Consider the following 26,594-nt stretch of genomic DNA (forward strand, 5'->3'; position numbering starts at 1 on the left):
GATGTTGAGCATCTTTTCATGTGTTTGTTAGCCATCTGTATGTCTTCTTTGGAGAAATGTCTATTTAGTTCTTTGGCCCATTTTTTGATTGGGTCATTTATTTTTCTGGAGTTGAGCTGTAGGAGTTGCTTGTATATTCTTGAGATTAGTTGTTTGTCAGTTGCTTCATTTGCTATTATCTTCTCCCATTCTGAAGGCTGTCTTTTCACCTTGCTAATAGTTTCCTTTGATGTGCAGAAGCTTTTAAGGTTAATTAGGTCCCATTTGTTTATTTTTGCTTTTATTTCCAATATTCTGGGAGGTGGGTCATAGAGGATCCTGCTGTGATGTATGTCAGAGAGTGTTTTGCCTATGTTCTCCTCTAGGAGTTTTATAGTTTCTGGTCTTACGTTTAGATCTTTAATCCATTTTGAGTTTATTTTTGTGTATGGTGTTAGAAAGTGTTCTAGTTTCATTCTTTTACAAGTGGTTGACCAAATTTCCCAGCACCACTTGTTAGAGATTGTCTTTAATCCATTGTATATTCTTGCCTCCTTTGTCAAAGATAAGGTGTCCATATGTGCGTGGATTTATCTCTGGGCTTTCTATTTTGTTCCATTGATCTATATTTCTGTCTTTGTGCCAGTACCATACTGTCTTGATAACTGTGGCTTTGTAGTAGAGCCTGAAGTCAGGTAGGTTGATTCCTCCAGTTCCATTCTTCTTTCTCAAGATCGCTTTGGCTATTCGAGGTTTTTTGTATTTCCATACAAATTGTGAAATTATTTGTTCTAGCTCTGTGAAGAATGCTGTTGGTAGCTTGATAGGAATTGCATTGAATCTATAGATTGCTTTGGGTAGTATACTCATTTTCACTATATTGATTCTTCCAATCCATGAACATGGTATATTTCTCCATCTGTTAGTGTCCTCTTTGATTTCTTTCACCAGTGTTTTATAGTTTTCTATATATAGCTCTTTAGTTTCTTTAGGTAGATATATTCCTAAGTATTTTATTCTTTCCATTGCAATGGTGAATGGAATTGTTCCCTTAATTTCTCTTTCTGTTTTCTCATTATTAGTGTATAGGAATGCAAGGGATTTCTGTGTGTTGATTTTATATCCTGCAACTTTACTATAGTCATTGATTAGTTCAAGTAATTTTCTGGTGGTGACTCACACTTTACTTTTAAACTGAGGCAGACTCTCCGGGACACTTTCAGTACCTCCAGCCACTTTAACCACGTCTGTTTTCCTCTCCAGGGCTTGTTGGTTGCCTTATAGGACCCTCCCACTTGGTATTAAGAGGTCTTGCATCCGCGAGTACCTACAGTAAAATGATTAAGCTTGTCTTTTCTCAATGCAGATCCAATAGTTCAACAAGAACATCCAACATGGGCAAGTGACACCAAGCTGAAGAGGCCCACTCAAGAGAGAAGAAACTTGGTCCCGTCCTCACAAGTAATAATGGTGATGGAAAACTCCCGCATTGAACGAGCCAGAAAAGGAGACACAGGCACGCACTCCCAGAGCATGCCACACTCAGCCCTGCCCCAGGCCTTCCAAGGAACACACAGTCCCCAAGAGTTGGATGAGTCCTTGGGGCCAACACTTGCAGCCAGCACCCTGGGAGGGCCGAGAAGAACCACGTTTCGGTTCAGAGATGAAGACTTCTATTCCATTTTATCCTCAAACCCTGGAGGTGAACATGATGACACAGAAGAGGAAACCCACATGGAGGAAGAACTTTTGATGGCTGGCATGCACCCGCCCCGTTCTCCTTCCAGTCATAAGAGAAGTAGATTCCTTGGGACACTGGCCACTCAGGCCAAAAATAAAAATTCTGAAGAAAATCCTGCAAACTGCAGAGCAAATTCTATAAGGAGAAGTGAGGCCAGCCATGGCTTCTTGAGAATTAGCAATGCAATGGAGCCAGTGACAGAGCAATCTTCTGTCGGTCAAAGGATGTCCCAAGACCCTGGGCTGTCTGATGGGGGATCTATTAAAGGGAAAGACAGCAGTGACTGTGAAAGTGAGAAAAAGGCCTCTCATTCATGGGACACCCAATCCGAACCCAGCCTGGAGGATGACATCGATGCTGAAAATGAATCCTGTGATGGTATCTCTATGGAAGAGAGGCCCGGAACCCATGCTTATGAAAAAGACTGTCAAGCCTATTTAAGTGACTCTAGTAACCCTCTTGATTCTTTCCTTGCTGGTAGACCAACGGCTCCAAGATCATCAGTGAATTTTTCCCATAACATGCCTGGATCAGTCACACATTTCACTCTGAGAGATGATACTCTGGCAGACCTGCCCCCATCATCTACCTTAGTTCCCAGTTCAGACTCGGAGGGAAGTTCCAGGTTTAGTGGTCGTCAACCACTGTCCCCCATTAGGAACAGGAATCTACTTGCTGGTGCTGAAAACTGCAGTTACCTCCCAGTAGACAGTGCACATGACCTTGATGTCAGGGGAGCAGAAGATGTTACGTCAACAAGCCCGGCTCAGGAGGCTCCTCTATATACAGACGATCTCTTGCTGAATCCTCAGGGTAACCTGTCCTTGATGGAGTCTTCCAGCTCCTCCCCATCAGGAATGAATGTACAAGGCCACTTGCACGTGGCGCGGTCTCTGCAAGAAAACAGACCTTTTACATTCTTTGCGGTGTCTGAGTTCCCAAACCAAAATGAGAATGGAAGCGGAATGGAGTTCTCTGGCTTTACCAATGCAAAGAGAGCCTCTAAAATGAAGACGGATCCTGAGAAACTCAAGAAAATACAAAAAAGGTGAGGGGTTTTCATAAATGTATGAATATGGATCTATATTTTTTAAATTCCATTTCTCTAATGCCAAAAAGCAGTGGTTTCCTAAAAAGGTTCAGTTCAGTTCAGTCACTCAGTCGTGTCCAACTCTTTGCGACCCCATGAATCGCAGCATGCCAGGCCTCCCTGTCCATCACCAACTCCCGGAGTTCACTGAGACTCACGTCCATCAAGTCAGTGATGCCATCCAGCCATTTCATCCTCTGTCATCCCCTTCTCCCCCTGCCCCTAATCCCACCCAGCATCAGAGTCTTTTCCAATGAGTCAACTCTTCACATGAGGTGGCCAAAGTACTGGAGTTTCAGCTTTAGCATCATTCCTTCCAAAGAAATCCCAGGGCTGATCTCCTTCAGAATGGACTGGTTGGATCTCCTTGCAGTCCAAGGGACTTTCAAGAGTCTTCTCCAACACCACAGTTCAAAAACATCAATTCTTTGGTGCTCAGCTTTCTTCACAGTCCAACTCTCACATCCATACATGACCACTGGAAAAACCATAGCCTTGACTAGATGGACCTTTGTTGGCAAAGTAATGTCTCTGCTTTTCAATATGCTATCTAGGTTGGTCATAACTTTCCTTCCAAGGAGTAAGCGTCTTTTAATTTCATGGCTTCAGTCACCATCTGCAGTGATTTTGGAGCCCCCCAAAATAAAGTCTGACACTGTTTCCACTGTTTCCCCATCTATTTGCCATGAAGTGATGGGACCAGATGCCATAATCTTCGTTTTCTGAATGTTGAGTTTTAAGCCAACTTTTTCACTCTCCTCTTTCGCTTTCATCAAGAGGCTCTTTAGTTCCTCTTCACTTTCTGCCATAAGGGTGGTGTCATCTGCATATCTGAGGTTATTGATATTTCTCCCGGCAATCTTGATTCCAGCTTGTGCTTCCTCCAGCCCAGTGTTTCTCATGATGTACTCTGCATATAAGTTAAATAAGCAGGGTGACAATATACAGCCTTGATGTACTCCTTTTCCTATTTGGAACCAGTCTGTTTTTCCATGTCCAGTTCTAACTGTTGCTTCCTGACCTGCATACAAATTTCTCAAGAGGCAGGTCAGGTGGTCTGGTATTCCCACCTCTTTCAGAATTTCCCACAGTTTATTGTGATCCACACAGTCAAAGGCTTTGGCATAGTCAAGAAAGCAGAAATAGATGTTTTTCTGGAACTCTCTTGCTTTTTCGATGATCCAGTGGATGTTGGCAATTTGGTCTCTGGTTCCACTACCTTTTCTAAAACCAGCTTGAACATCTGAAGTTCATGGTTCACATATTGCTGAAGCCTGGCTTGGAGAATTTTGAGCATTACTTTACTAGTGAGTGAGATGAGTGCAATTGTGCGGTAGTTTGAGCATTCTTTGGCATTGCCTTTCTTTGGGATTGGAATGAAAACGGACCTTTTGCAGTCCTGTGGCCACTGCTGAGTTTTCCAAATTTGCTGGCATATTGAGTGCAGCACTTTCACAGCATCATCTTTCAGGATTTGAAATAGCTCAACTGGAATTCCATCACCTCCACTAGCTTTGTTCGTAGTGATACTTTCTAAGGCCCACTTGACTTCTCTAGGTGAGTGATCACACCATCGTGATTATCTGGGTCGTGAAGATCTTTTTTGTACAGTTCTTCTGTGTATTCTTGCCACCTCTTCTTAATATCTTCTGCTTCTGTTAGGTCCATACAATTTCTGTCCTTTATCGAGCCCATCTTTGCATGAAATGTTCCCTTGGTATCTCTAATTTTCTTGAAGAGATCTCTAGTCTTTCCCATTCTGTTGTTTTCCTCTATTTCTTTGCATTGATTGCTGAGGAAGGCTTTCTTATCTCTCCTTGCTATTCTTTGGAACTCTGCATTCAGATGCTTATATCGTTCCTTTTCTCCTTTGCTTTTCGCTTCTCTTCTTTTCACAGCTATTTGTAAGGCCTCCCCAGACAGCTATTTTGCTTTTTTGCATTTCTTTTCCATGGGGATGGTCTTGATCCCTGTCTCCTGTACAATGTCACGAACCTCATTCCATAGTTCATCAGGCACTCTATCTATCAGATCTAGTTCCTTAAATCTATTTCTAATTTCCACTGTATAGTCATAAGGGATTTGATTTAGGTCATACCTGAATGGTCTAGTGGTTTTCCCTACTTTCTTCTATTTAAGTCTGTATTTGGCAATAAGGAGTTCATGATCTGAGCCACAGTCAGCTCCCAGTGTTGTTTTTGTTGACTGTATAGAGCTTCTCCATCTTTGTCTGCAAAGAATATAATCAATCTGATTTCAGTGTTCATGGGATTTTAAATCACAGGTAAGCCCTTCCTTGACATTTTAATGATTGCTTCTTTCAAGAAAATTGTCTATTCTGTTGCTTTTAAAATATATATCTTTACAAAGAAACATTCCGTGTTCTAGCCCAATGTCTTCGGTATTCCCAAAGTGTTTTTTCCCCTTGCATGCTATAACTGTAAGAAAGGCAAGTTTGCCAGATAGCACATCTTTCGGCTGCATTGCATATCTTGCAGTAACTTACTTTCCTGACCAGGAATTGAACCCATGCCACCTGCAGTGGAAGCACCAGGTCCTAACCACTGGACAGCCAGGGAATCCCAAGGGTTTTTGACTGTTACATATGGCTTGCCTTTACCCACCCGCTCACCCCCAGCAATTAGAGATTTTTACAAAAAGGTTGCTATCTCCCCAGAGAAGGAGCCACTCAGCACTTGAAGTTCACCAGCTCTCCCCCATGGGACTCTGGGCAAATCCAACCAACAGTTCTAGAATTTGAATCTTCCAAACTACAAGGCCAGTCTCAAACAGTTACCATAGTTACCTCAGTTCTCTGAAGGGCCACGCCAGGGTGACCACTGCTTCCATTTTCTGTGCTGTTTCTCATGCATGAGAAAGAGAGAAATCAGATCTTTTTTGAATTGCTCTTTTCTTTGATCTCTCCTTTCTTGTGAGATGATTTGGGGATATTTCACAACTATGAAATGTGATACTTTTTAAAGCCATCATTAAGCATCATGTCAGGATTCGACCATTTCATTCCTCCTAGGGGTTACCATGCCCTGATGTTGGCTTACTGATCTGGAAAGTGGTTCTTTGAAGGCAAGCCCTCTTCCTCGTGTGTTAGTATGGCTCACTGGGCCATTAACTTATTAGTATTCATTTGCAAGTGAGAAAATTCCGTGGCAGTGAATTTGAGTGCAAAAAGGAGGAAAAGATAAAACGTAAGACTTAGAATGCACACACACTCCTATAGCTATTCTCCAACTGCAGGGATGAAGTTAACTTCCTTGTCAGTGGCACTTTTTTTTTTTTCATATCAAACTACCAAAAGACTGACCCAGGGTTAAGGGCCAAAAGGTCTCAGCACCAATCCATCCTCACCTACCCCCAAACACATTTTTAAACCCACTTGTCAGGGGTCTGGATTTCCATCATCCCAAAGCAATGCCTTTGGGTGAAAAATGACTTCTGTTAAAAATGCATCTACGTCTAGGGGTAGTAATGCATTAAACAGCTATTATTTGTGCACTGTGTTTATCAGACACTCTCTTTTTCTGTATATAAAAACCTTATGCTGTTCTAATTATTTGAAAAGCATTCATTTTGGAAAATATTAAAAATACAAACTTAAAAGAATAACCAATAACCCTATAATCCAGAGAAAAGCATTGTGAAAAACTTTGTTTCCAGTCTTTGGTCTTTGCATATAAATGCAATTTTTAGTAAACATGGTCATATTTTATAATATGCCTTATTTTAAGATTTCAAGCCCGTTTCTCAATGCCACTTACACTCTTTAAACTTTTCCCTTGACTAGTTAGATACATACAAATAAGTATATAACATTTGCACACATCTAAAGAATTAGAACAAAACCTCGGCATCTGTATGACCACCTTCCAGCAGACAGAAACTCACTGGAGCTTGTGAGCCCCTCACGCACCCTACCTCCTCATGTCCTCCCTTCATCTCCTCCCTCCTAACACCCCGTGTGTGTGTGTGTGTGTGTGTGTGTGTTAGGTGCTCAGTCACGGCTGACTGTTTGCCCCTGGAAAGCATTCTTGCATTGAATTTATAATTCCTTTGCTTTTTATCTTGTCGCTGTTGGAAGTCTTTTGCCTTATGGCTTCACCATATGAGTATATGCAGTCCTAAACAACACACCGTGTATATTTTTGAACCTGTAGAAATGTTTCTATTATTTTTGAACTCCATAGAAATGGAATAGCTGTTCTTCTGTGACTTGCTTTTCCCACTTATATCATTAGCCAGATGCATCCTGGTTGATATTTTCGGGTTTAATGCATTTGCTTTCACCACTACAGACTACTTTGTCCTAGAAATTACCACAAGTCAATGGACGTTTGCGTGCTCTACCGTTTTCTGTGCACGGTGCTGCACAATCAGTCTTGTAAACGTCGCCTGGTGTACGTGTGAAGGGTCCTCCGGGATATATGTGTAAGAGTGGACTTGCTGGGCTGGTGGGTAGCACAGCTTCCACTGTGCAAGTTAACATACTGTCTCAACGACGTGTACAATGTGTAAGATGTGTACTGTCTCTATGAGTTACACTTAGCACAGTGCATGCTAAGTCACTTCAGTTGCGTCTGACTCTTTGCAACTCCATGGACTGAAGCCTGCCAGGCTCCTCTGTCCATGGGATTCTCCAGACAATAATACTGGAGTGGCTTGCCATTTCTTCCTCCAGGGTATCTTCCCCACCAGGGACTGAACCTGTGCCTCCTGCAAGATGAGTCAACTACTGGACCACCAGGGAAGTCCCTCTTGACTCTTTTAAATGTTAAACAGCCATTTGTCTTTCTTCTTTTATAAAATGCTTACCTATGTCTTCTGCCTGTTTTTCTTTTAGAATATTTTTCTTTTATGTTAAGAATCCTTCATATATATATATATATATATATATATATATATATAGGAACCCATTATATATTCTGGCAACTAATCTGATCCTTTGACAGTTATATCTTGGACATATCTTTTCTCAATTTGTATTGAGAGTTGGTATCTCCTCTTTCTTGATGTTTTCTTAAGGAAAGTAAATTCTTAATTTTAATGTAGTCAATTGTATCCATCCTCTGTTTGGACTGTGATTTGTATCTTGCTGTCTTAATTAAGAAATCCTTTGTAACCTGGGGTCATTGCAACATTCTTCCTACTCTTTTCCAAAATCTCTACAGTTTTGCTTTGCATACTTAGGACTTAATGTGAAATGAATTTTGGACTCAAGTGTGACATTAAATGTGTGGTGTGAGGTATGCATTTTGAACACCCAGGATCTTCCCCCTGCAGAGCCACATCTGCCATATAACATAAGTGTATAAGCTTGTCTCAGGGCTCTCTGTTCTGTCCTTTTGGCCTTTTTGTTTTTCCCTAAAGAACATCATCTCAGTGACTGCAGCTTTATAAATTTATCAGAGCAAAGCCTCCCTCTCCAATTTGTTCCATAAGAATCTTTCACTACACAAACATTTAAGCATCAGCTTGTTGGGATTTTCATTGGAATTGCATTGAATCTATAGATTATCTGGGGGAGTCTTTTTTTGATAAACATGACATATTTCTTCTTTTGTTGGTGACTATCACGAGAAAGTGTAATTCTGTTCCTTTTCATTGAAATTCCCTTTCTTGGGGAGAAAATTCTCTTAAGAAACTGAGCATACTCTCCTATATCCAGAGCAATGGCTATTTCTTCCTTTCTGTTGATTTTAGTCTCCAGCCAATTTTCCTTTCCTTGACTGGACAGTCCCCAGGCCGATGAAGATTCTAAAGCACAAAAAAATAGCCTTAGGCTTCTCAAAACCCTCCCTACAGAAATATCTACCAGCTATTCCTGACTTACTGTTTATGAGATACAAATATGTTTGCTTACACTTTCATTAATTCCATCTTCATCACATATCAGCATCTTATATTCTGGAATGTCGGCGTAATTCACTGGCAAGGGTACTGGTGAGCTCAGGTCCAAGTTCACTGGTTCATCATTCATCCCAACCAGCATCTACTGAGTGGTCTGCACCTGCCAATGCTCGACAGGCTCCAGATGCACCTTATCACCATCACCTGCACCCAGGCTGCCCTACCACCCTTGTAAGTAGGTAGCAGTTGTCAGATTATCCTCATGGCTTTACACTTGAAGAAACAGAGACCTGGGAAGCTTAAGCAGCATGTCATCAAACTCAAGGAAGCCTCAAACCCAGGCCTGCTGACCGCAAATCCCCCCACGCTCACCTCCCCCCAACACTCACTAACACACCACACCAGCTAAACCCCACAGTGGCCGAGGTGTGGAGAGGGGCTCCTAGCCTCTGGCTCAGCTTCCCTCTGGAGTCCTTTCCCAATCTCTAGCTGTGCGATAGGAGCGCTGGGTTCTCCTGGTGAGCTCATACCCATTGGTAACTGCAAAGAAGCCTGACAAGAATCCATGCACTTATTATCAGTGACCATGTGGCAGGGTCGGAGGGAGCAGTGGGTGAGCCCCAGGAAGGCGCAGCGGTGGAGATCCAGCTCCCTCAACCTTCCTCCTTCCGGGCTCCCTCCTCCTCCCCCACCCCCCTCCCCCGGCCCCAAGGACGCTCTGGGAGCTAGTATTTGTGGAAACTAGTATTTGTGGAAACTGCCGACGTGCAGACTCCTGGTGACGAGCGCTTGTTTTCCTTTTAGTCTCCTGGAGGAGGATTCCGAGGAGGAGGGAGACTTGTGTCGCATCTGTCAGATAGCCGGGGGTTCCCCCACCAACCCTCTCCTGGAGCCATGCGGCTGTGTGGGAAGCCTGCAGTTTGTTCATCAGGAGTGCCTGAAAAAATGGCTGAAAGTGAAAATAACATCAGGTAGGTGGGGAAGGCGGAAGGACATACGTGCCGCGATATGTAATTAACACAAGATGCCGCAGTGTGGGACCCGCGAGCCCCGACAACAGAGAACAGGGGGGCACTGGCCCAGGGCTCCTGCTGGGAGGCCCATGACAGACAGGATCAGGACTAAACGCTGCTTTCAAATTATGGGAGGGAAATGAGGTGGTTTTTTTTTTTTTTTTTCAAGGCTCAGGGATGAATCCTGGAATGTGCTATTAAATTCTACTCCTGCTTGAGGCCTGAGCAGAGATGCTAAGATTACCTCTTAGGAAGGACAGAACGACAAACAGGCCCATGCTTGGACCTTAGAAAGCACCCAGCAGTCAGGACAGCTGGTAGACCCCCAGCAAGACCTGCTTCCTTTCACTTGTGAGAGAAGGTGTGGAGAGGTTTGACGCCCAGAAACCAAGCCAAGCTGCCTTTCTGGAACAGGGGAAGGAAAAGCCTACCAATCTAATTTTTCTAGCCCCACATTAGATAAAGAGATTCCCATTGTGCTCATTTCGGCAGCTCCGTCTTTAACAGAACTTGTAACTGGGTGTGAAGTCCCCGTTCTCAACGCCCTGGGGAGGTTATAACCTAAATATAGCCACGTCAGTAGGTCGGCTGTAGTTTTCTTGGCAGAGAACCAGAGGTTTCTTTAAAATATTTATGAACAAGAGCAACTTGAACACCAAAAAAAAGGGGGGACGCCAATGCAAAGAAGAGTTTACTTTGAAAAGACCTGCTATGTCTTTCAGAGTCCCCATCTCTGCAAACTTTTTTACCCTAGAGCCAGAGGCTGTTTCTCTCCTCCATGCTGTCCTCCTTGATTGTCACTGTGCTAGATGACCCAGGAGACCTAGACCTTGACCCTGTCCCCATGGGTTGTGGCCAGCCCCCCTCACCAAGCACAGCACACCATTTAATCAGGGAATGAACACGCGGGATGAACCGGTTAACTCTTCTCTCCCCAAGGCCCTTTCTCCACATCTGGAGGAGAAGAGTAGCAACTGCAGCCCGAGTTGCTTAAAGGCATCTTTGCATAGTGAACAGAGAACCTAGCCCTTCAGAGCGCAAAGAACAAGTGGGTCTCAGCAGCTAATGACCCTGCCATGCGATGCTTTATCTTGCTAGAAATTTGGGCCAATTAAACATCTAGAACAGAAAAATTTACTCATGAGATACGTGATGAAAGTGCTGCTAAATGCTTGTAAATGCCAATTCTGGCCTGGGTGTGCTAGGCAGGATTAGACTGGAGGACACACGGGATGATCCATAACCTTAAGTATTACAGAATGTTGCTAAAAAAAAAAAAAAAATCAAGTCATCAAAATGCAGATGAGGGATCAGTGTTCATCCTTGTCTTTTGAAAGTCTCTATTATTTACTACCTATTTGTATCCCCACTGGGGAAAAGTAGAACTGGGTTGTAAAACTGTACAAACCCTATCTTTACCAAATAAATTCAAGTAACTGATTAGTCATCTGTATTCTTTTTTTTTTTTTTTTTGGCCATGCCTGGTGGCTTGTGGGACCTTAGTTTCCCAACCAGGGATCAAACCTGGGCCCTCTGCATTGGAAGCATAGAGTCCTAACCACTGGACCACCAGGGAATTCCCAGTCCTCTGTTTTCTAAAGCATAAAACAACCAAGGGTACATCATTAACCAAAATGCAGCACCTACACCAGGGGAAAGGACAGACGGCATCACACTTGCTTAGATATAACAACCATAGATCTGCATCTTCCACTTTGCACTGAGGAATAGGATAAAGGGGCGGGGGGTGTGAAATGTGCTGATCTAGAATTCACATTAAACAAAACTAAACAGGAGGACTTCCCTGGTGGTCCAGTGGCTAAGACTCTGTACTCCCAATGCAAGGGGGCCCAGGTTCAATCCCTGGTCAGGGAACTAGATCCCATGCGCCACAACCAAGAGTTCTCATGCCACAACTAAAGGTCCCACAGGCCACAACTAAGACCTGGCACAGCCAAATAAATAAATATATTAAAAAACAAAACAAAAAATCAACAACAACACACCAGGAACAAAGGAAGCCTTCTCCTGTTTCTTTTCCCAAATGAGGCTGAGCTCAGGCTCAAGTGTTCGACCCAGATACCGCTATACCACAGCCCACACGTGGGCCTGGGGTCCCTCACTTTTCTCAATTGGGGAGTTACATGGGCAGAAGTAAAGGCAGATTTTTAAGCCATAGGTCGAGGATAGCTTCTGCCATCAATTTGGTCCTTACTAATTTATTTGCTTGGACTTGTGTTAGATCTACCAGGAAAAACATCAGTAACATAGACCCAATGTTCACTCTTCTGGCAAACACTTGTGTCACAGACTCTCAGCCTCCATGTAGTAATTCCAAGTTTATGAACCTATGTGTTTATATTTAAACAGAGAGCAAGACCTGTTATTTAAAAGTCACGGGAATTTCACTCATGGGAAGCTTGCATAATAATGAAAACAATGACAAAGGAAATTTCAGCTGTCAGGTTCAAGGTCATTTTCTACAGAAGATGACCCACTATAAAAAGAAGGCCACCGAAACTCAGAATTCCTAACGCATACAAATTCGCTCTCAAAATGTCAACACCAAAAGGGTTACGTGTAACAAAATTCTTTCATTTTAAGGAGCAGATCTTGGTGCTGTAAAGACCTGTGAGATGTGTAAGCAAAGCCTACTGGTCAACCTGGATGATTTAAATGTGACTGAGTTCTACCAGCAGCACCAGCAGTCCCGGGTAAGAGAACCTCCTACCCATGCTGGGTCCACATGGGTAGAGGTATAAGGCAGGAAGGAGCTCTTTCTCTGATACCAGGAATAATAGTGGAGGTGGGGTGCAGAGGTCCTGTGCAAGGCTCCCAATTCAGCTCGCTTTTCTGAGAAAGTCTGTTCCCAAATTGGACCACTGGAGGATTAGAAGACTTAGTCCCACTGCTGAGGTCCCCCTACTGTCAGGGACAAAGTAGGAAGCTGCAGTAGCTGACTAGACACACAGAAATAGGAAAAGTCTGGCAAGCTCCACACCCAAATTTGCTGAAACAGTTGAAGTTGAATAGCCACAAGAGAAAAAAAATCAGGGTCTTGGAGAAATAGTCCCCAATTTATATATTGAGTTATCTTGGGGGGTAATGAGGAACAGCTTTGCTCAAGGTTTAAAAACATATAAGCACCTGTTTACCTGTTTACTCTGTGCTTTTTTTTTTTTTTTTTTGGCTGCACCCAACCAAGGATTGAACCTGTGTCCTCGGCAGTGAAAGCAATTAGTTCTAAGCACTGGACAACCAGGGAATTTCCCTATTGTGTGTTTAAAAACCAAACAAACAAATAAAAAAAACACCTCGTGAATTAACTCTCCTGGGCCATTGGATTGCAATTCTAGTACTGTGAAAGAGTTAACTTTAGATGGGAAGGTGGTTTATGCCCGAAATAATAGTTCATTGCCCATGTCTCAGGCAGGCAAACACTTCTATTTAGAGCGATGCTGCCCAACATGGAAGCCACAAGACACAGCTAGCTCACAAACAAGTGGTTACTTCCAGTCCAGATGTGCTGTGTTACACACCAAATTTCAAAGGCTCAGTCCAAAACTAAGAGTGAAAATCCCATGGACAGAGAAGCCTGGTAGACTACAGTCCATGGGACCACAAAGAGTTGGACATGACTGAGCAGCTTCACTTTCACTCTTAAAAAAAAAAAAAATCACATAAATAACTTTATATTATAGTTTAAAATAAATAGTTAGTTGCTTATTTGTGTCTGACTCTCTGCAACACCATGGACTGTAGCCTGCCAGGTTCCTCTGTCCATGGGATTCTCCAGGCAAGAATGCTAGAATGGGTTGCCCTTCTCTTCCCCAGGGGATCTTCCCGACCCAGGAATCGAACGCGAGTCTCCTGCACTGCAGGCAGATTCTTTACCGACTGAGCCACCAGGGAAGCCCGTATTACAGTATAAATGATATTTAAAACATATCAGATCAAATAAAATACATTATTAAAATTATTAATAATTTCACCAGTTTCTTTCTATACTTCTTTATTGTGGCTCCTAGAAATTTTCAGGTTACATGTGTTGTTTGCATCGGTGGCTCACACTCTATTTCTATTGGGTAGTGCTGATCTGGACGATGCCTGGCAAACAATAAGCAGTCAATAGATATTTCTCTCAAATGAAAATGGCCCATCGTTACCATTATAATTCAAGACTGACCTCCCTCATCACGCAATTAGGGAAAAAAATGATTAATAACTACAACTGTAAAGGGCATAATGTAAAAACCATAAAATCATCGTTAGCAACTGAAATGTCACTCTTCAGAGGAGTCCCTTTGGCTTTCAGATCATTGGCCCGTCAATGTGTGCGTGCCAAGTCATTTCAGTTGTGTCTGATTCTCTCAGACCCTGTGGACCATAGCCCACCAGGCTCCTCTGTCCATAGGATTCTCCAGGCAGGGATACTGGAGTGGGTTGCCATGCCCTCCTCCAGATCTCCCCGACCCAGGAATTGAACCTGATAACCCACGTCTCCTGTGTCTCGTGGACTGCAGGTAGATTCTTGACCGCTGATTCTTGACCAGGGAAGCCCTGGCCTATATCCAGACCTTTTTTGTGCAAAAAGCACAACAGAGTCGAAATGGTTCCCCTGAGTTTGGGCAGTCCTATAGTTACCTTTTTAAATCCTGGGTTATGGCTCCAGGAGAGAGTCACCACCAGCCTGTGAGTAGGGGAAAGCTGCCATGGCCACGCCACTGCCCCACAGAGAAGGAACCAGGAGATAACTACCCCAGCCTCTCTCCTCCTGCCCTCTGGTCTCCTCCTAGGGCCTGAACACAATGGGGAGCCAAAGGACAAGGGGGCCAAGTAAACGCAACCCATAGAGATCAGCCTCTCGGCCGCAGAGCAGGGTGAAAAATGGAGCTGGAGGGGAAGATGGAAAATACCCAGCACACTAATTACACGACATGGAAGCAGAAAAGAGTTTAAATTAGTTTCGAGGAGAACTTGACAGGCCATCAAAGCCTTTTGAAAATGCCCTTCTTTATAATCACAGGGAGAAACTAGATTGACAGACCTACCCTGGTGGGAGAACAAAGGTCGCAAGAACCAATGTGCAATATTTATGTGCGGATGGAAAGCAGCTGAGGGCTCCCTCTTTTACGGCAGTTCTGACTGTCCGATGGCTGGTGGTGAACTTAATAGTGTCTGTTTGCTAACAGTCTGAGTTAAACTGGAGGCACTAGGGAGGTGTGACTTCCACAAGTTCAGAAACTCTCCACGGATGAAGATGGGAGTAACTGTCATTTAGCACAAAGATAGTGAGGGGGGACTTCCCTGGTGGTCGTAGCTAAGACTTGGTGCTCTCAGTGCAGGGAATCCCAGCTTCGATCCCTGGTCAGGGAACTAGAGCTCACACGCTTCAGGGAAGATCAGAGATCCCGTGTGCCCCCACTAAGACCCAGCACAGCCAAGAAAAGACCAGAGAGGAGAAAGAGTGAGCCGTCCACACACAGGCTTTTGAGGACAAAGCCCTCTAAGATACCTCACTTAGCATCTGACCACAGACTGTGGACTTGCCCAGTAGGTGCCCAGCCAGCACTGTCAGTATTCTCTGAGGGGCTTGGATTAGTCTGTGTTTCCCTGCTTTGGTTCAACGCACCTGAGTAGAGCCAGCAGGAATGCTAACCATGACCTCTAACAGGGCACTGAAATCTGATTTTCCCTCCTTTTTTTGGACATTGGGTGGTCCCCATAGGGTCAGGGCTTGTTACCAGGCTCCAGGTGGCTAGATTAGGAACTCCTATAGGCTGTCTGGGGAGTGGCCCCATGAAGCTAAAGCAGCTGGAGAGGTGGAGGGGAGACCAGGACCTGAACCAAGCACCTTGGGCTGTGGGCATCAGGCAGTCCATTTATTGGCCTGCCAGGGTTGGCATCAACTTGCTCCCGCCCTTACTCAAAGATGCCTGGAAATTAAGCCCAGCAGGCATTCCACACCCACTGCCCACCCCCCTGCAGTGTTGTCCGTGAAGCAACTCCATATTGTCCTGTGTGTATGTGTGCGCGCGCACGCTCTTGAACCTGGAGGTGGGACTCACAATTGATTGATGGATTGGTTGATTGGGTTTCTGAGCGGAAGGAAGAGCTCCTGGATGGCAACAGATAGAGCTCCAAGGAACAGTCCAGGTTGCAAAATGGACCAGGAGAAAAGAAGTTTAAGAAAAACTGAGGTCAGAGATTGTACACTCAAATGCCATAGAGACCAGGCAGATTAACAGCTGCTCAGAATCTCCCAAGTGCCATCCACTGGGAGCGGAGGCGACTATGGCAAGGCAGTGAATACTCCCTCCAGCAGAAGGTGGTCACATCCTTCCTTCTTTCCTACCCTCCTTCCTTTCAACCAGAACACATCCACAGGCCAGATTCTGCTTACTGGCTACCAACTGTTGATCCTTAGCTGAGAGCAGCTCTCAAGATGGGTGGTTGCCAAACCAGGGCCCACAGCATCATCTGGGAATTTGTTAGAAATGCACGTTCTTGGGCCCTGCCCAGACCTAGTGAATCAGCATTTGGGTAAAGGGGGTGTCCAGGAACTGCATTTAAAAGGCCCTTTCAGTAATTCTGACACGTGTTAAAGTTGGAACCACAAGAGTCAAAAGTCATCACTAACCCAAAATTATACACTTTCCCCCTCATTCTTTGATCCATGCAGGTATTTATTGAGCAATTGTATTCCAGGCATGGGCCAGGCACTAGGAGCAAAGGGCCAGGCAAGGCACATGTGGTCCTTGCCCCCAGTCCTAGCTTTAGATTTTGTCTCTTGCAGGATGTTTTCTGTTTTGCGAAATACCATGTCCACTCGTATTAGCTCATTTTGTCATCACGCATTGAGGAAACGAGGCAGAGCAGAGGCTACAATTCTCCCCACTGATAAATGGAGTCCCCTTCTCCATGCACAGTTAAAAGTCTTTGCCCAATGTCACAGGGCATGGTGGTCCCAGGCTGCCCATTCTGGGGTCCCAGGCTCCCTGTGTGATGAAGAAGTGCCCCTGCCATCCTGGCCCCTGCCACACAGGAGGGGCTCAGCGGGCCTCTGGCTGTCATTGTTTGGAAGCACAGGCCTAACCGGGCTCCCTCTCGGCCACTGACCGTGCTCCCTCTCGGCTGTGGACAGATGTCCCTGGACACACGTAGCCACCTAATCCCCCTCACACCTGGGAGCATCCTTGGAACATATTTGAAGACTTGCTAGAACTCTTAGCCAGGCTCTCTTTCTTCGAGCAGATTACATTGAGAATTTCCATCCATAACAAATCTCTCTGCCGAAATGGATTTGAACAAAATAAAAGGGCAGGAGAAAAGGAAGGAAAACATCTGGTAGGTGGGCGGAGTGCCCCCCTGAGCTCCTGCCCACTGCTTCACGTGCCTCCCCACCCCCATCTCTGCTGTTGCACGTGGGCAGCAAAGTGTGATGCACATGGGCCGAGGAGGGTCAGGTCGGGAGCAACTCCAATAAATAACGCTCCAAAAATTAGCTCATCCTGCCCTTACCGACCAAACGCGATGGATGGAACTCTCTGATAACAAACGCCTCCCACTTGTGGTTTAGGGTAAAAAGGATGACTCCACGCTGACTGTGAAATGTCTGCGCTGACTGGCCCACCCGGCCCCTTTTGTCCAGCATCACAGGCTCTGAAAAGGGCACATAAAGGAGCTGGGCCAGCGAGATTTATGGCACCGAGTGACAGGTTCCCTCCCACAGACCAGGGAAGAGACACAATCTGCTGGAAGTGACTTTTCAAATGATCTGCAGAAAACATTAGTGGATATTTTCCCATCTGCATGCCTCCGGGTCTTATGGAGTCATAAAAAGTAAATGATTTCCCTGCACGCTTTGACAAACCTGATAGTTCCAAGCCATTTTCTATCTGATTGATTTGCCATTATGCATCGGAGTGTCTGGGAGCAGAAAGGCTTCCTGGTGAAGCAAGCACTCAGGAGACAGCCATCGACAGCTCATGGGAGGCCCCCCATGAGGAAAAGTCAACGAGGGACAAGGCTTGGTCTGTGTGGTAGGTAGTCCGGGAAGGCTTCCCAGAGGTGGTGGCTCCTGAGACAGATGGCAAAGGAAGCACCGACTCCTGGGGAAGGTGGGAGGAGGCCTTTAACACAGAAAAAAGAGAAACGAGCCATCTCCTCTCTGCCTGTTCTAGGCCAAGGTCAGAAGAGAAAGGCTAAAAATAGGCTAACCGCTAAGGACTGTTGGCTGGAGTCTTTGAAGGCAGGTCTGTAGGGCAGGAGGGGGCTCAAGCAGTGACCTTGAGGCCAGTGGTCACCAAGATTCAGAGCTGGCCCCGATGCAGAAGGGAAGAGCACAAGGATCTTTGCTCAGCTTGAGCCCCTCTTCTGGCAGCTGATCCATCCTGGAAGGGGTGTGCTCTGTGCTGGCTTCCTGCGCTGCCCTCCACGGGATGGGAACAGGACACCGGGCGTGTGAAGCCCCTCGGGCCCCCGGGGGAAAGGAAGGAGGAGGTGCTGAGATGCTACTGTGTCAAGGCTGAGCTTCAGTTCTCCTGAGAAAGCAGTCATGGTTTCGACCTTTCCCAAGGGTGATGTCAAGGGCCGTGCCCTCTGCCAGGGCTTCTAGTCCCCTGGGGTTTCCTGAGCATCGTCTGGCCCATCCCCAATCCTCCCACCCTGGAGATCTGACCCAAGGACAGATGGGGGAATAAAGCGGCAGACGGGGAGGAGTCATCACAAATCTGAGAATTTATTGAAGGTCGAGGCAGGTCCACGGGGCGAGGCTCTGCAAGACAGACTGCCAAAGGAGCCAAGGACAGAGGTGCCATGGTCACTCGGATGGTCAGATCTTCCCTAGAGGAACCTCCCAGTGTTGTCAGCACCAGTGAGAAAAATACACCACCACCCACCCACCGAGAAAAAGCAAAGACATCAGCCAGTGCGCGACGCGGCATACACAGCAAAGACGAAGGCTTAGGACTCAGGGAGGAACGCCTGGAACAAATGCGTTTCATCAGGAAGACTTCTGCAAGGAGGCGACCTTGTGACGGCTGTAAAGAAAGTCATGGACACAGCCTTGGAAAGGTGGAAAGTGGCAGAGGAGTTTTCACAGCAGAGACACGAAGGGACTTCCCTGGTGGTGCAGAGGCTGAGACCCCATGCTCCCAGTGCAGGGGTCCGGCTCCGATCCCTGCTGGGAAACTAGATCCCACCTGCAACTAGGAGTTTGCATGCTGCGGCTGAAGATCCCACATGCCCTAACTAAAGATCAAAGGTTTCGAGTGCTGCAACTAAGACCCTGCACGGCTAAATAAAGATTTTCAACAGAAACAGACGCACAAAAACAAGCCAACAGACCACGTGAGAAAGAGCATGTACAGAGGCCTTGAGGTTCACGTGGCATCCGAGGCCCCACTGGGCACATGCTCTCTGGGGCTTAGATAACAATAGGGCAGCCAGGGAGGGTGGGGAGTCAGGGAGCCCCTAGGTGTGACCATCACTAAGCCCAGTTGTGAAGGGAGAAACTTGGAGAACTAAGGCCTGAGGCCCTTTCCCTGAGCAAATAAGGGATCTAGGAACATCAAATGTTCCCACCATGGACCTGTGTCCCAGATTCTCCAACAGACCAGTCTGCCTTCCTGAGTCACACAGTCTCATCCGGTTGACTCCTCTTCTCAGCGTCCAGCGGCTACACGTGTACACACAACATGACGTCCAGTTGCCTCCGTTCTGCCTAATGTGGTCCCACCGCACCATCTCCCCAGCCCATGGCAAGACTTTTTTAAAAATTCAAAGCCAGCACCTTCCCCATATACTCCAGCTATACGAGTAGAGAATTTTGCCCAACAAACACTCCGCCCCCTCATGTGTGTGCGGCCATTCAGGGCCTCTGTCTAAAAGGCCCTGAATGGCCCTCAGAGCCACCTCCCAAAGTCCCTCCCATCCTTTTAGAACCATCAGAGACACTGTCTCCCAGGTCATATGCCACCAGCCTCTTTCTTCCCATTCACAACTCCTTTGTGGCCCTTGACACATCCCACTGATACGGGAGCCGTCTTTGAATGAGGCACACTCTCTCCCATATCACAGAATGGGGTCCCAGCAGGGAGCTGAGACCTTTAGCCCTGTGTTCTCCCAACACTCAGCTCAAGGCCATGGCAGGTAACTACTCGGAGTAGGGAGTGTCCACAGTGCAGGGCCAGGCCAGGAGCTTCTTCAGGCATCCTCCACTAGGCAGTCAAGGATTCCAGGATGGCTATCCTGCCTCCACCCCGGGTCCCCTTCTGTTCTGTTGTCCGGGCCCCCTCCAGAGCAGGCCTTGCCTTGGGGCTTGGGCTCCCATTCCTATTTCTTGTCCCCACTTGGCCTAGGATCCTCCACCCTGTGATTGAGCCCATGAATATTTTATAGATGAACTTAAAGGCTTTCTTGTCCACCTGTAGGTACAAAATGAGCTAATGAATTCAGGCTTGTACCTGGTGTTGCTGCTTCATCTCTATGAACAGAGGTTTGCAGAACTCATGAGACTCAACCACGACCGGGCCACGAGAGAGAGGGTGAGTGGGGCCCCGCCTGGGCCATCAGCGGCAGTGTCACTGACCTTGCTGTGTGCTTTAGGAGATGTGTATCTGTGTTCAGCTGGTGGGATATGGCACCGTCATCATTGGCACCAAGACTAATGGCTGCCAGCTTTAGGTACAGTGGCCCTCTGGCTGAAAGGTGACAGTCAAGTGTGAGTGTTAGTCGCTCAGTCGTGTCTGACTGTTTGCAACCCCAGGGACTGTAGCCCACCAGGCTCCTCTGTCCATGGGATTCCCCAGGCAAAAATACCAGCATGAATAGCCATTCCCTCTTCCAGGGGATCTTCCTGACCCAGGGATTGAACCTGGGTCCCTTGCATTGCAGGCAGATTCTTTACCGTCTGAACCACCAGGTCACGTAATTGTTTCCTATTAAATATGAGTGGTAATTAAATGGTCATTAATGGTTATATAAGCAAGTGGGTCTCTAGGGATATTTGGCCCCCAAAATAGAGGCCAGCAAGGCTGCAGGGGCTGGGTGTGCATCACACGTGGATGTCCACTGCCCAAGCAAGGAGGGTCCATGAGAAACAGGAACCTTCCCTGCCCCCAGCCAAGGGAGCTGTTTATTTTGCTTTGGCTCCCAGGGTATGTTATCCCAGCATCTGTGTGTGTGTATATGCCAAGAAACAAAGGTGCTGATGGGGTCCCATCTGTCATTAGAGAAGCGTATTTACCAGGAATGATCATCTGTGGTTACCCTTCCTTTAATAAAAGAACCAGGGCCCTCTAGCAGACTGTGTGGTGTCGGGGGAGAAGCCTAGATCCACTACTCAGATCAGAATGTGGGAGAACAGGGCAACCTCTGAAATGTACAGACACACTTGGCCATTATCGAGTCAGAACCCTGAGCCCCAGGGGACTGTCAAATGCGCCCGGTGGCCGGGCCAGGGAAGAGCCCTGTCAGGACAGGGGCGCCTTCCTGACCCAAAGGCCACCCCAGGCACAGATATGCTTTTAGTGTTTGCGGTTTCCAGGAGCCTCGAAATTTGACCTTCTGCTCACTTTAGAAGGTCACCACAGATTCAGAAGGGACTGAATTCACAGGTTCACAGAGTTCACAGGTTCAGAAGGGACATCCCTGGTGGTCCAGTGGTTAAGACTCCATGCTTCCAATGCAGGGGATACAGGTTTGATCCCTGGTCGAGGAACTAAGATCCCACATACAGTGCCACATGGCAAAAAAAAAAAAAAAAATGGTCACCATTGGAAAGCATGCCAGTGTAGCCGTGGACAAGCCGCCAGTGGAACCGTGAGGCAGCTAGAGTGATCCTCTGCTACGCATCCCACGCACCTCTTTCTCTTCACCATCTTGGCTGTCCATGTCTCTCTGTCTCTACTTTTCCACCTCAAGTGGACAAGAGGCACCTGCCAGCACCAGTCACTGTCTGAAGGTGAAACCCAATGACTCCAAGTGCTCCCTACACAGCCCCAGTCCCTGCACCACTGGAGGCCGTGGCAATCCATTTGGAGCCATCCCTGCTAGAAATGGGCTTCCCTGGTGGCTCAGTGGCAGAGAATTCACCTGCCAATGCAGGAGACGTGGGTTTGATCCCTGGGTCGGAAAGATCCCCTAGGAGGAGGAAATGGCAATCCACTCTAGTATTCTTGCCTGGGAAATCTCATGGACAGAGGAGCTTGGTGGGCTACAGTCCATGGGATTGCAGAGTTGGACACGACTGAGTGCACACACATGCCACTAGAAATGTTGGGTTCAAACCATTCATCCTAAGAATTTGAGATCTGTCTCTATATCTTTCTGGCTTCCATTCTCCCCTTAGACCCTAAGCTCTCAATTAAGACAACAGGCTGGGTCTTCGCCAAGACATCTCCTCAGGCATCTCACCCTCCCTCTGACCCAGGCCTGTCCTTCCTTCCACTCTTCCGTAGTTTTAATGGTGACATAAATTCCTTAGAGAAATACATTTTTTTTAAGTATAACAGGAAGCAGGAAATGATCCTTTGTTAACATTTCTGTAACCTTATTTTCACGATTCCACATCTTTTTTAATGAACTTTTTTATTGCACATTGAACTTCAAAGCACCCAGGGTTCAATAAAGGTTACAGATGGCCACACCATCAACAAACAAAGGCAAGAGACATTAGCCTCTGGGACTGTAAGGCGCACACGGGAAGGCAACAGAGAGTACAACTCACTGGATGAAAAACCCACGCCCTTAAAGCATTGACCCTAGAGAATGTTCTGGTAAAACTATCCCAGAGAAGGAGCAGGTAATGTGGGGAGCAAGCCGGGAGCCAGCAGGGAAGAAAGCAGGAAGGACAGGGCATCACTTCTCTCATCACAAGCTTACTTGTAATTTGAGATTCCCCCGAAATATTGGGTGGGCCAAAAAGTCCTTTCAAGTTTTTGTACCATCTTGCAGAAAGACGCAAACAAACTTTTTGGCCAGCCCAGTAGTTCTCACCCATATAAACCACCAAGCAGTAACCAGTACTAAGAACTAGTTAAGAGGTACCCGAATGGAAGTAGGAAAACAGGTGTGAATGTGCTCAGTTGCTCAGTCATGTCTGACTCTTTGTGACCCCACGGACTGTGGCCTGCCAGGCTCCTCTGTCCATGAGATTCTCCAGGCAAGAATACTGGAGTGGGTTGCCATAACAAGTGGCTTTTGTCAAATTGATTCTCTTCTGGATTTGAGTCTAAGTATTTTCTTGCAGAAGATTCTAAGGGTGACGTTTAGCAAGAGAGAGGCACTATGACGGGAAAGAACACCTCCTCCCCTCTTCTTTACTGAGCAGAACCTGAAAAGCCATTCACAACAGGCTCCTGGTTGTGTCTCAGTAAGACACGGTGGTGAAGGCCTGTCCGTGGCGGTGATCACTCATTCACACCTGCATATCAGGTGCTGAGATGGGGACCTGGGAAAGCGGCTATCAGACATGATGTCCCTTTCTCTGAGGAGTTAATAATCAGGTGGGAAGGTGAGACTCACATATTGGGAAAACCAGGAAATAATCAAAAAGTAGCCCTTGATCCGGAGAAGGCAATGGCAACCCACTCCAGTACTCTTGCCTGGAAAATCCCATGGATGGAGGAGCCTGGTAGGCTGCAGTTCATGGGGTTGCAAAGAGTCAGACATAACTGAGCGATTTCACTTTCACTTTTCACTTTCCTGAATTGGAGAAGGAAATGGCAACCCACACCAGTGTTCTTGCCTGGAGAATCTCAGGAACGGCAGAGCCTGGTGGGCTGCTGTCTGTGGGGTTGCACAGAGTTGGACATGACTGAAGCGACTTAGCAGTAGCAGCAGCAGCAGCCCTTGATCAAGAGAACTAACAGATCCAGTGAATTCCCAAAGGCTGTGAAATAAAAAACCCAAGATCTTCCCTGACAGTGGCTTCCTGGGGTTTTCAGTGATCTTATAAACAAATAATTTGGCTCCCCAGTGAGGCTGTGAGCCTTTTTAAGGCAAAGTTAAACCTTCTACATCTATCCTTTTCTTGAAGCTGGACACACAATGAATCATGTTTGACTGCTGACCAAGTCCCAGACACAATGGATACCAGGAGCATTGAGTGGTTACAAACTTGCTAAATTACTGCCAGAAAAGGATGTGGTCTGCTAAGGGTTGCAGGAATGGGTCAGGGGGAGGATATGGTCATTGGCAAGTTGGAACAAGGAACACTTACCTCTTTTGTACACTGTGGTCCTCCAGTGCCTTGAAAATGCCTGGCACATACTAGGTACTCAGTAACCTCCTGATGCTCAAGCAATGAAAAAGTGAACAATACTTGCTTCTTCAAGAGGCAAGTATTGAAAAAACTGGAGAAATTTGGAGAAAGTGATAATATAAATTTATGGAGGAAAAAAGTATTCTAGGTAAAGGAACACTTTCAAGTTCAAGGTATATTTGAGTATTCAGAGGTTTTCTACATGTCTACCATGTGCTAGGTTCTAAACTGTGCTCGGTCTGCTCAGTCATGTCCAACTCTTTGTGACCCTATGGACTGTAGACCCCCAGGCTCCTCTGTCCATGGGATTTTCCAGGCACGAATACTCCTTCCTCCAGGGGATCTTCCTGACTCAGGGGTTGAACCCGTGTCTCCTACATTGCAGGTAGATTCTCTAACCACTGAGGCATCGGAGAAGCCCTTGGGTTCTAAACTAGATCTTGGGAAATATAAAGATGATCAAGACACACTTTGCCTAAAAGGGATTCAGAGTCTAAAGAAACAGATGGGTAACCAAGAGTATCCAAAAAAATAAAAAGTGCCTTGTGTTATTTCAGGAGATGGAGCTGGATGTGGAAGAAGGCAGAGTTAAAGGACAGGAAGGGGCCACTGTTCTCCCCCCCCTCCACCCCCGCTTCTTCCATACCTTCTGCAGGACAGACCCTCCAGGCAGGAGGGACACAAGCCAACGTTTCAGAGGGCTTTGCTTTGAATCCAGTTAGCTTGTACTCTTTGCCATCCGTCTTCCCACTGCTTTAGGAGCCTGGTGGCAAAGCTGCTTCTGTTATTGCTCCTGTCAACCGATCAGCTGAGGAGGTGATGCTGGAGCTGAATCTCAGACCAGTGCTGGTGGGGAGGGAAGGGCACCCACGCAGAAGGGAACACAAAGGCTCAGGAAGGAAAAGACTTGTGTGTTTGGGAAAGTCAAGGCACTGAGTGTGGCCAGAGCTGGCGGGAAGGAGGATGTGACAGGGTTGGGTGCAGCTCTGGGAGGCTATGGAAGGCTTTCTAGCCTGGGGTTGACAGGTCAGGAGAGCTCTGTTTCTGAGAGGGAGTGGGAGCGGCCATGTGGAGGGTGGGCTGAAGAGGGAAGGAGCCCAGCTGGGCAGCTGCTGCTCTGGGACAGGATTAGGGGGCCCGTGGGGAGCACTGGAGGTGGAGGGCCAGATTTAAGTGGGCACAGAGAGTGAGGTATGGGCTGAAGGGAGCAGTGACTGTTATGCTCTGCAAATGCCTAGCGGGAAACTGGCCTTTTCTCTCTTCAGCTGTTCACAATGGGAGCATCTCCAGAGAACATGGGGCCCCACCAGCCTCACCTGACCTACTTGGCTCACCCTTTAATCTCATGGGGACACAGGACTGTTCTGCAGGGTGAAGCTAAATGGACATGCCTTCCCTCTGCCTTCTCCCTTTCAGCCCATGTGGCACACTCCAGTATTCAGGGACTGCTCCCTCCGGGGCTCCCTAACCTGGGCTTCCTCCTGGCTGTGGGTTTTGTCCGTGCCACACTCTCCATCCCCTCTCAATGAAATGACCCTGTACCCGAAATTGCTCTCCCTGCCTGCCCATGTGTGTGTGCGCGCTGAAAGGCAGAGCGCAGACGGGACCCCACGGCTTCCACGATGCCCTCCTGGCCCAAGTACCCACCTGTCTTCTGCCACAGGGGGGCTACTTTCACGCTTCACCTGGAAGGGGAGGGGAGGGTGTTGAAGTCGCTCTGAAATCCCACTGGCCTATCCGTGTGAGGCTCCATGGATTTTCCCTAGGCTCTCCCCATTCACACCATCTCTACAAAACGGAAAACCCTTGCCTCAGAAGACCAAATCTACCCAAAATTATGCAAGGCCCAGGCTTGGCCGACTGTTGGGAAAGCTTGCCTACTCACCAAGTTGGCGCCCCCTGGTGGCCATCATTAGATAGCCACCATCTGCGGGCACAGAATCTAGAGGCAGGATGAGGTTGTCCTAGCAGCCTGGGGAACACGGAGGCCATTGCCAGCACCGCCCGATGTATAATTTACCAGGTAACCAGGACTGCTCCTCTAGAAGAAATTCCAACCTTCTGCCCTTCCCCCCGGCCTTCTGGGGAGAGGGACCCAGGGGCTACACTGGCCAGGCAGTTGCCCCAGTAACAGTGTCCAGCACCCCTTGTTTTGTCCCCCAGCCTGTCACAAAGGCCCTCCTCCCACTGAGGGGGAAGGGCACAAACCCCTCTGCCCCAGAGCCCACATCCTTGCAGCCTGGCACAATGGCCTCCCACGGAGTACACAGTGTTTCTCATTGTGGCATAAAATGCCATAAAGTCAGAACAAAGAGGGAGCCCAGAGCCTTGATGGGCCTGCTGCTTCCTGCCGGGTGGAGAATACAACCGATTGTTTAAAAGCCAGTGGTGAGGCAAGTGGCCAATTAGCACGGCTTTCACCCCCACTGCCTGGAAATGTGACTCTGGACTGTCAGGATGGGGTTCTGCTGCTCAGATCAATTGCTGAGAGGTCGCAGGTCTGTTCACACTGCCAAATTTAGACGGCCCAAACAGGCGAAGGTGACCTGCGCTATCGCTGACGCTGTCTTTAGGAGGCGCCTGCGCCCCACAGGTGCTGAATATCAACACTGCCCTCGCACCTCCACGCCTCCTCCTCTGCCC

The 26,594-nt window shown here is 47.2% G+C and overlaps 2 protein-coding genes and 2 non-coding genes across 4 annotated transcripts in view; 2 read left to right on the top strand and 2 right to left on the bottom strand.

Annotated features, from left to right (window-relative positions):
- Positions 1-26,594, bottom strand: part of MRC2 (mannose receptor C type 2) — a 123,486-nt gene that overhangs the window by 24,253 nt on the left and 72,639 nt on the right. The window lies entirely within an intron of this gene.
- LOC129650791 (probable E3 ubiquitin-protein ligase MARCHF10) overlaps positions 1-26,594 on the top strand; it is a 37,253-nt gene that overhangs the window by 7,226 nt on the left and 3,433 nt on the right. The window contains exons 3-6 of the mRNA XM_055579597.1: positions 1,346-2,768; positions 9,477-9,643; positions 12,290-12,399; positions 20,119-20,232. Coding sequence (XP_055435572.1) covers positions 1,346-2,768; positions 9,477-9,643; positions 12,290-12,399; positions 20,119-20,232 — 1,814 coding nt within the window. The remainder of the gene's footprint in view (positions 1-1,345; positions 2,769-9,476; positions 9,644-12,289; positions 12,400-20,118; positions 20,233-26,594) is intronic.
- On the bottom strand, positions 11,189-11,261 carry TRNAW-CCA (transfer RNA tryptophan (anticodon CCA)). Its single transcript has one exon. It is a non-coding gene; the product is annotated as a tRNA-Trp (tRNA).
- On the top strand, positions 11,487-11,560 carry TRNAG-CCC (transfer RNA glycine (anticodon CCC)). The gene has a single exon. It is a non-coding gene; the product is annotated as a tRNA-Gly (tRNA).

Source organism: Bubalus kerabau, chromosome 4, assembly GCF_029407905.1.
Source record: "Bubalus kerabau isolate K-KA32 ecotype Philippines breed swamp buffalo chromosome 4, PCC_UOA_SB_1v2, whole genome shotgun sequence".
Lineage (NCBI taxonomy): Eukaryota > Metazoa > Chordata > Mammalia > Artiodactyla > Bovidae > Bubalus > Bubalus kerabau.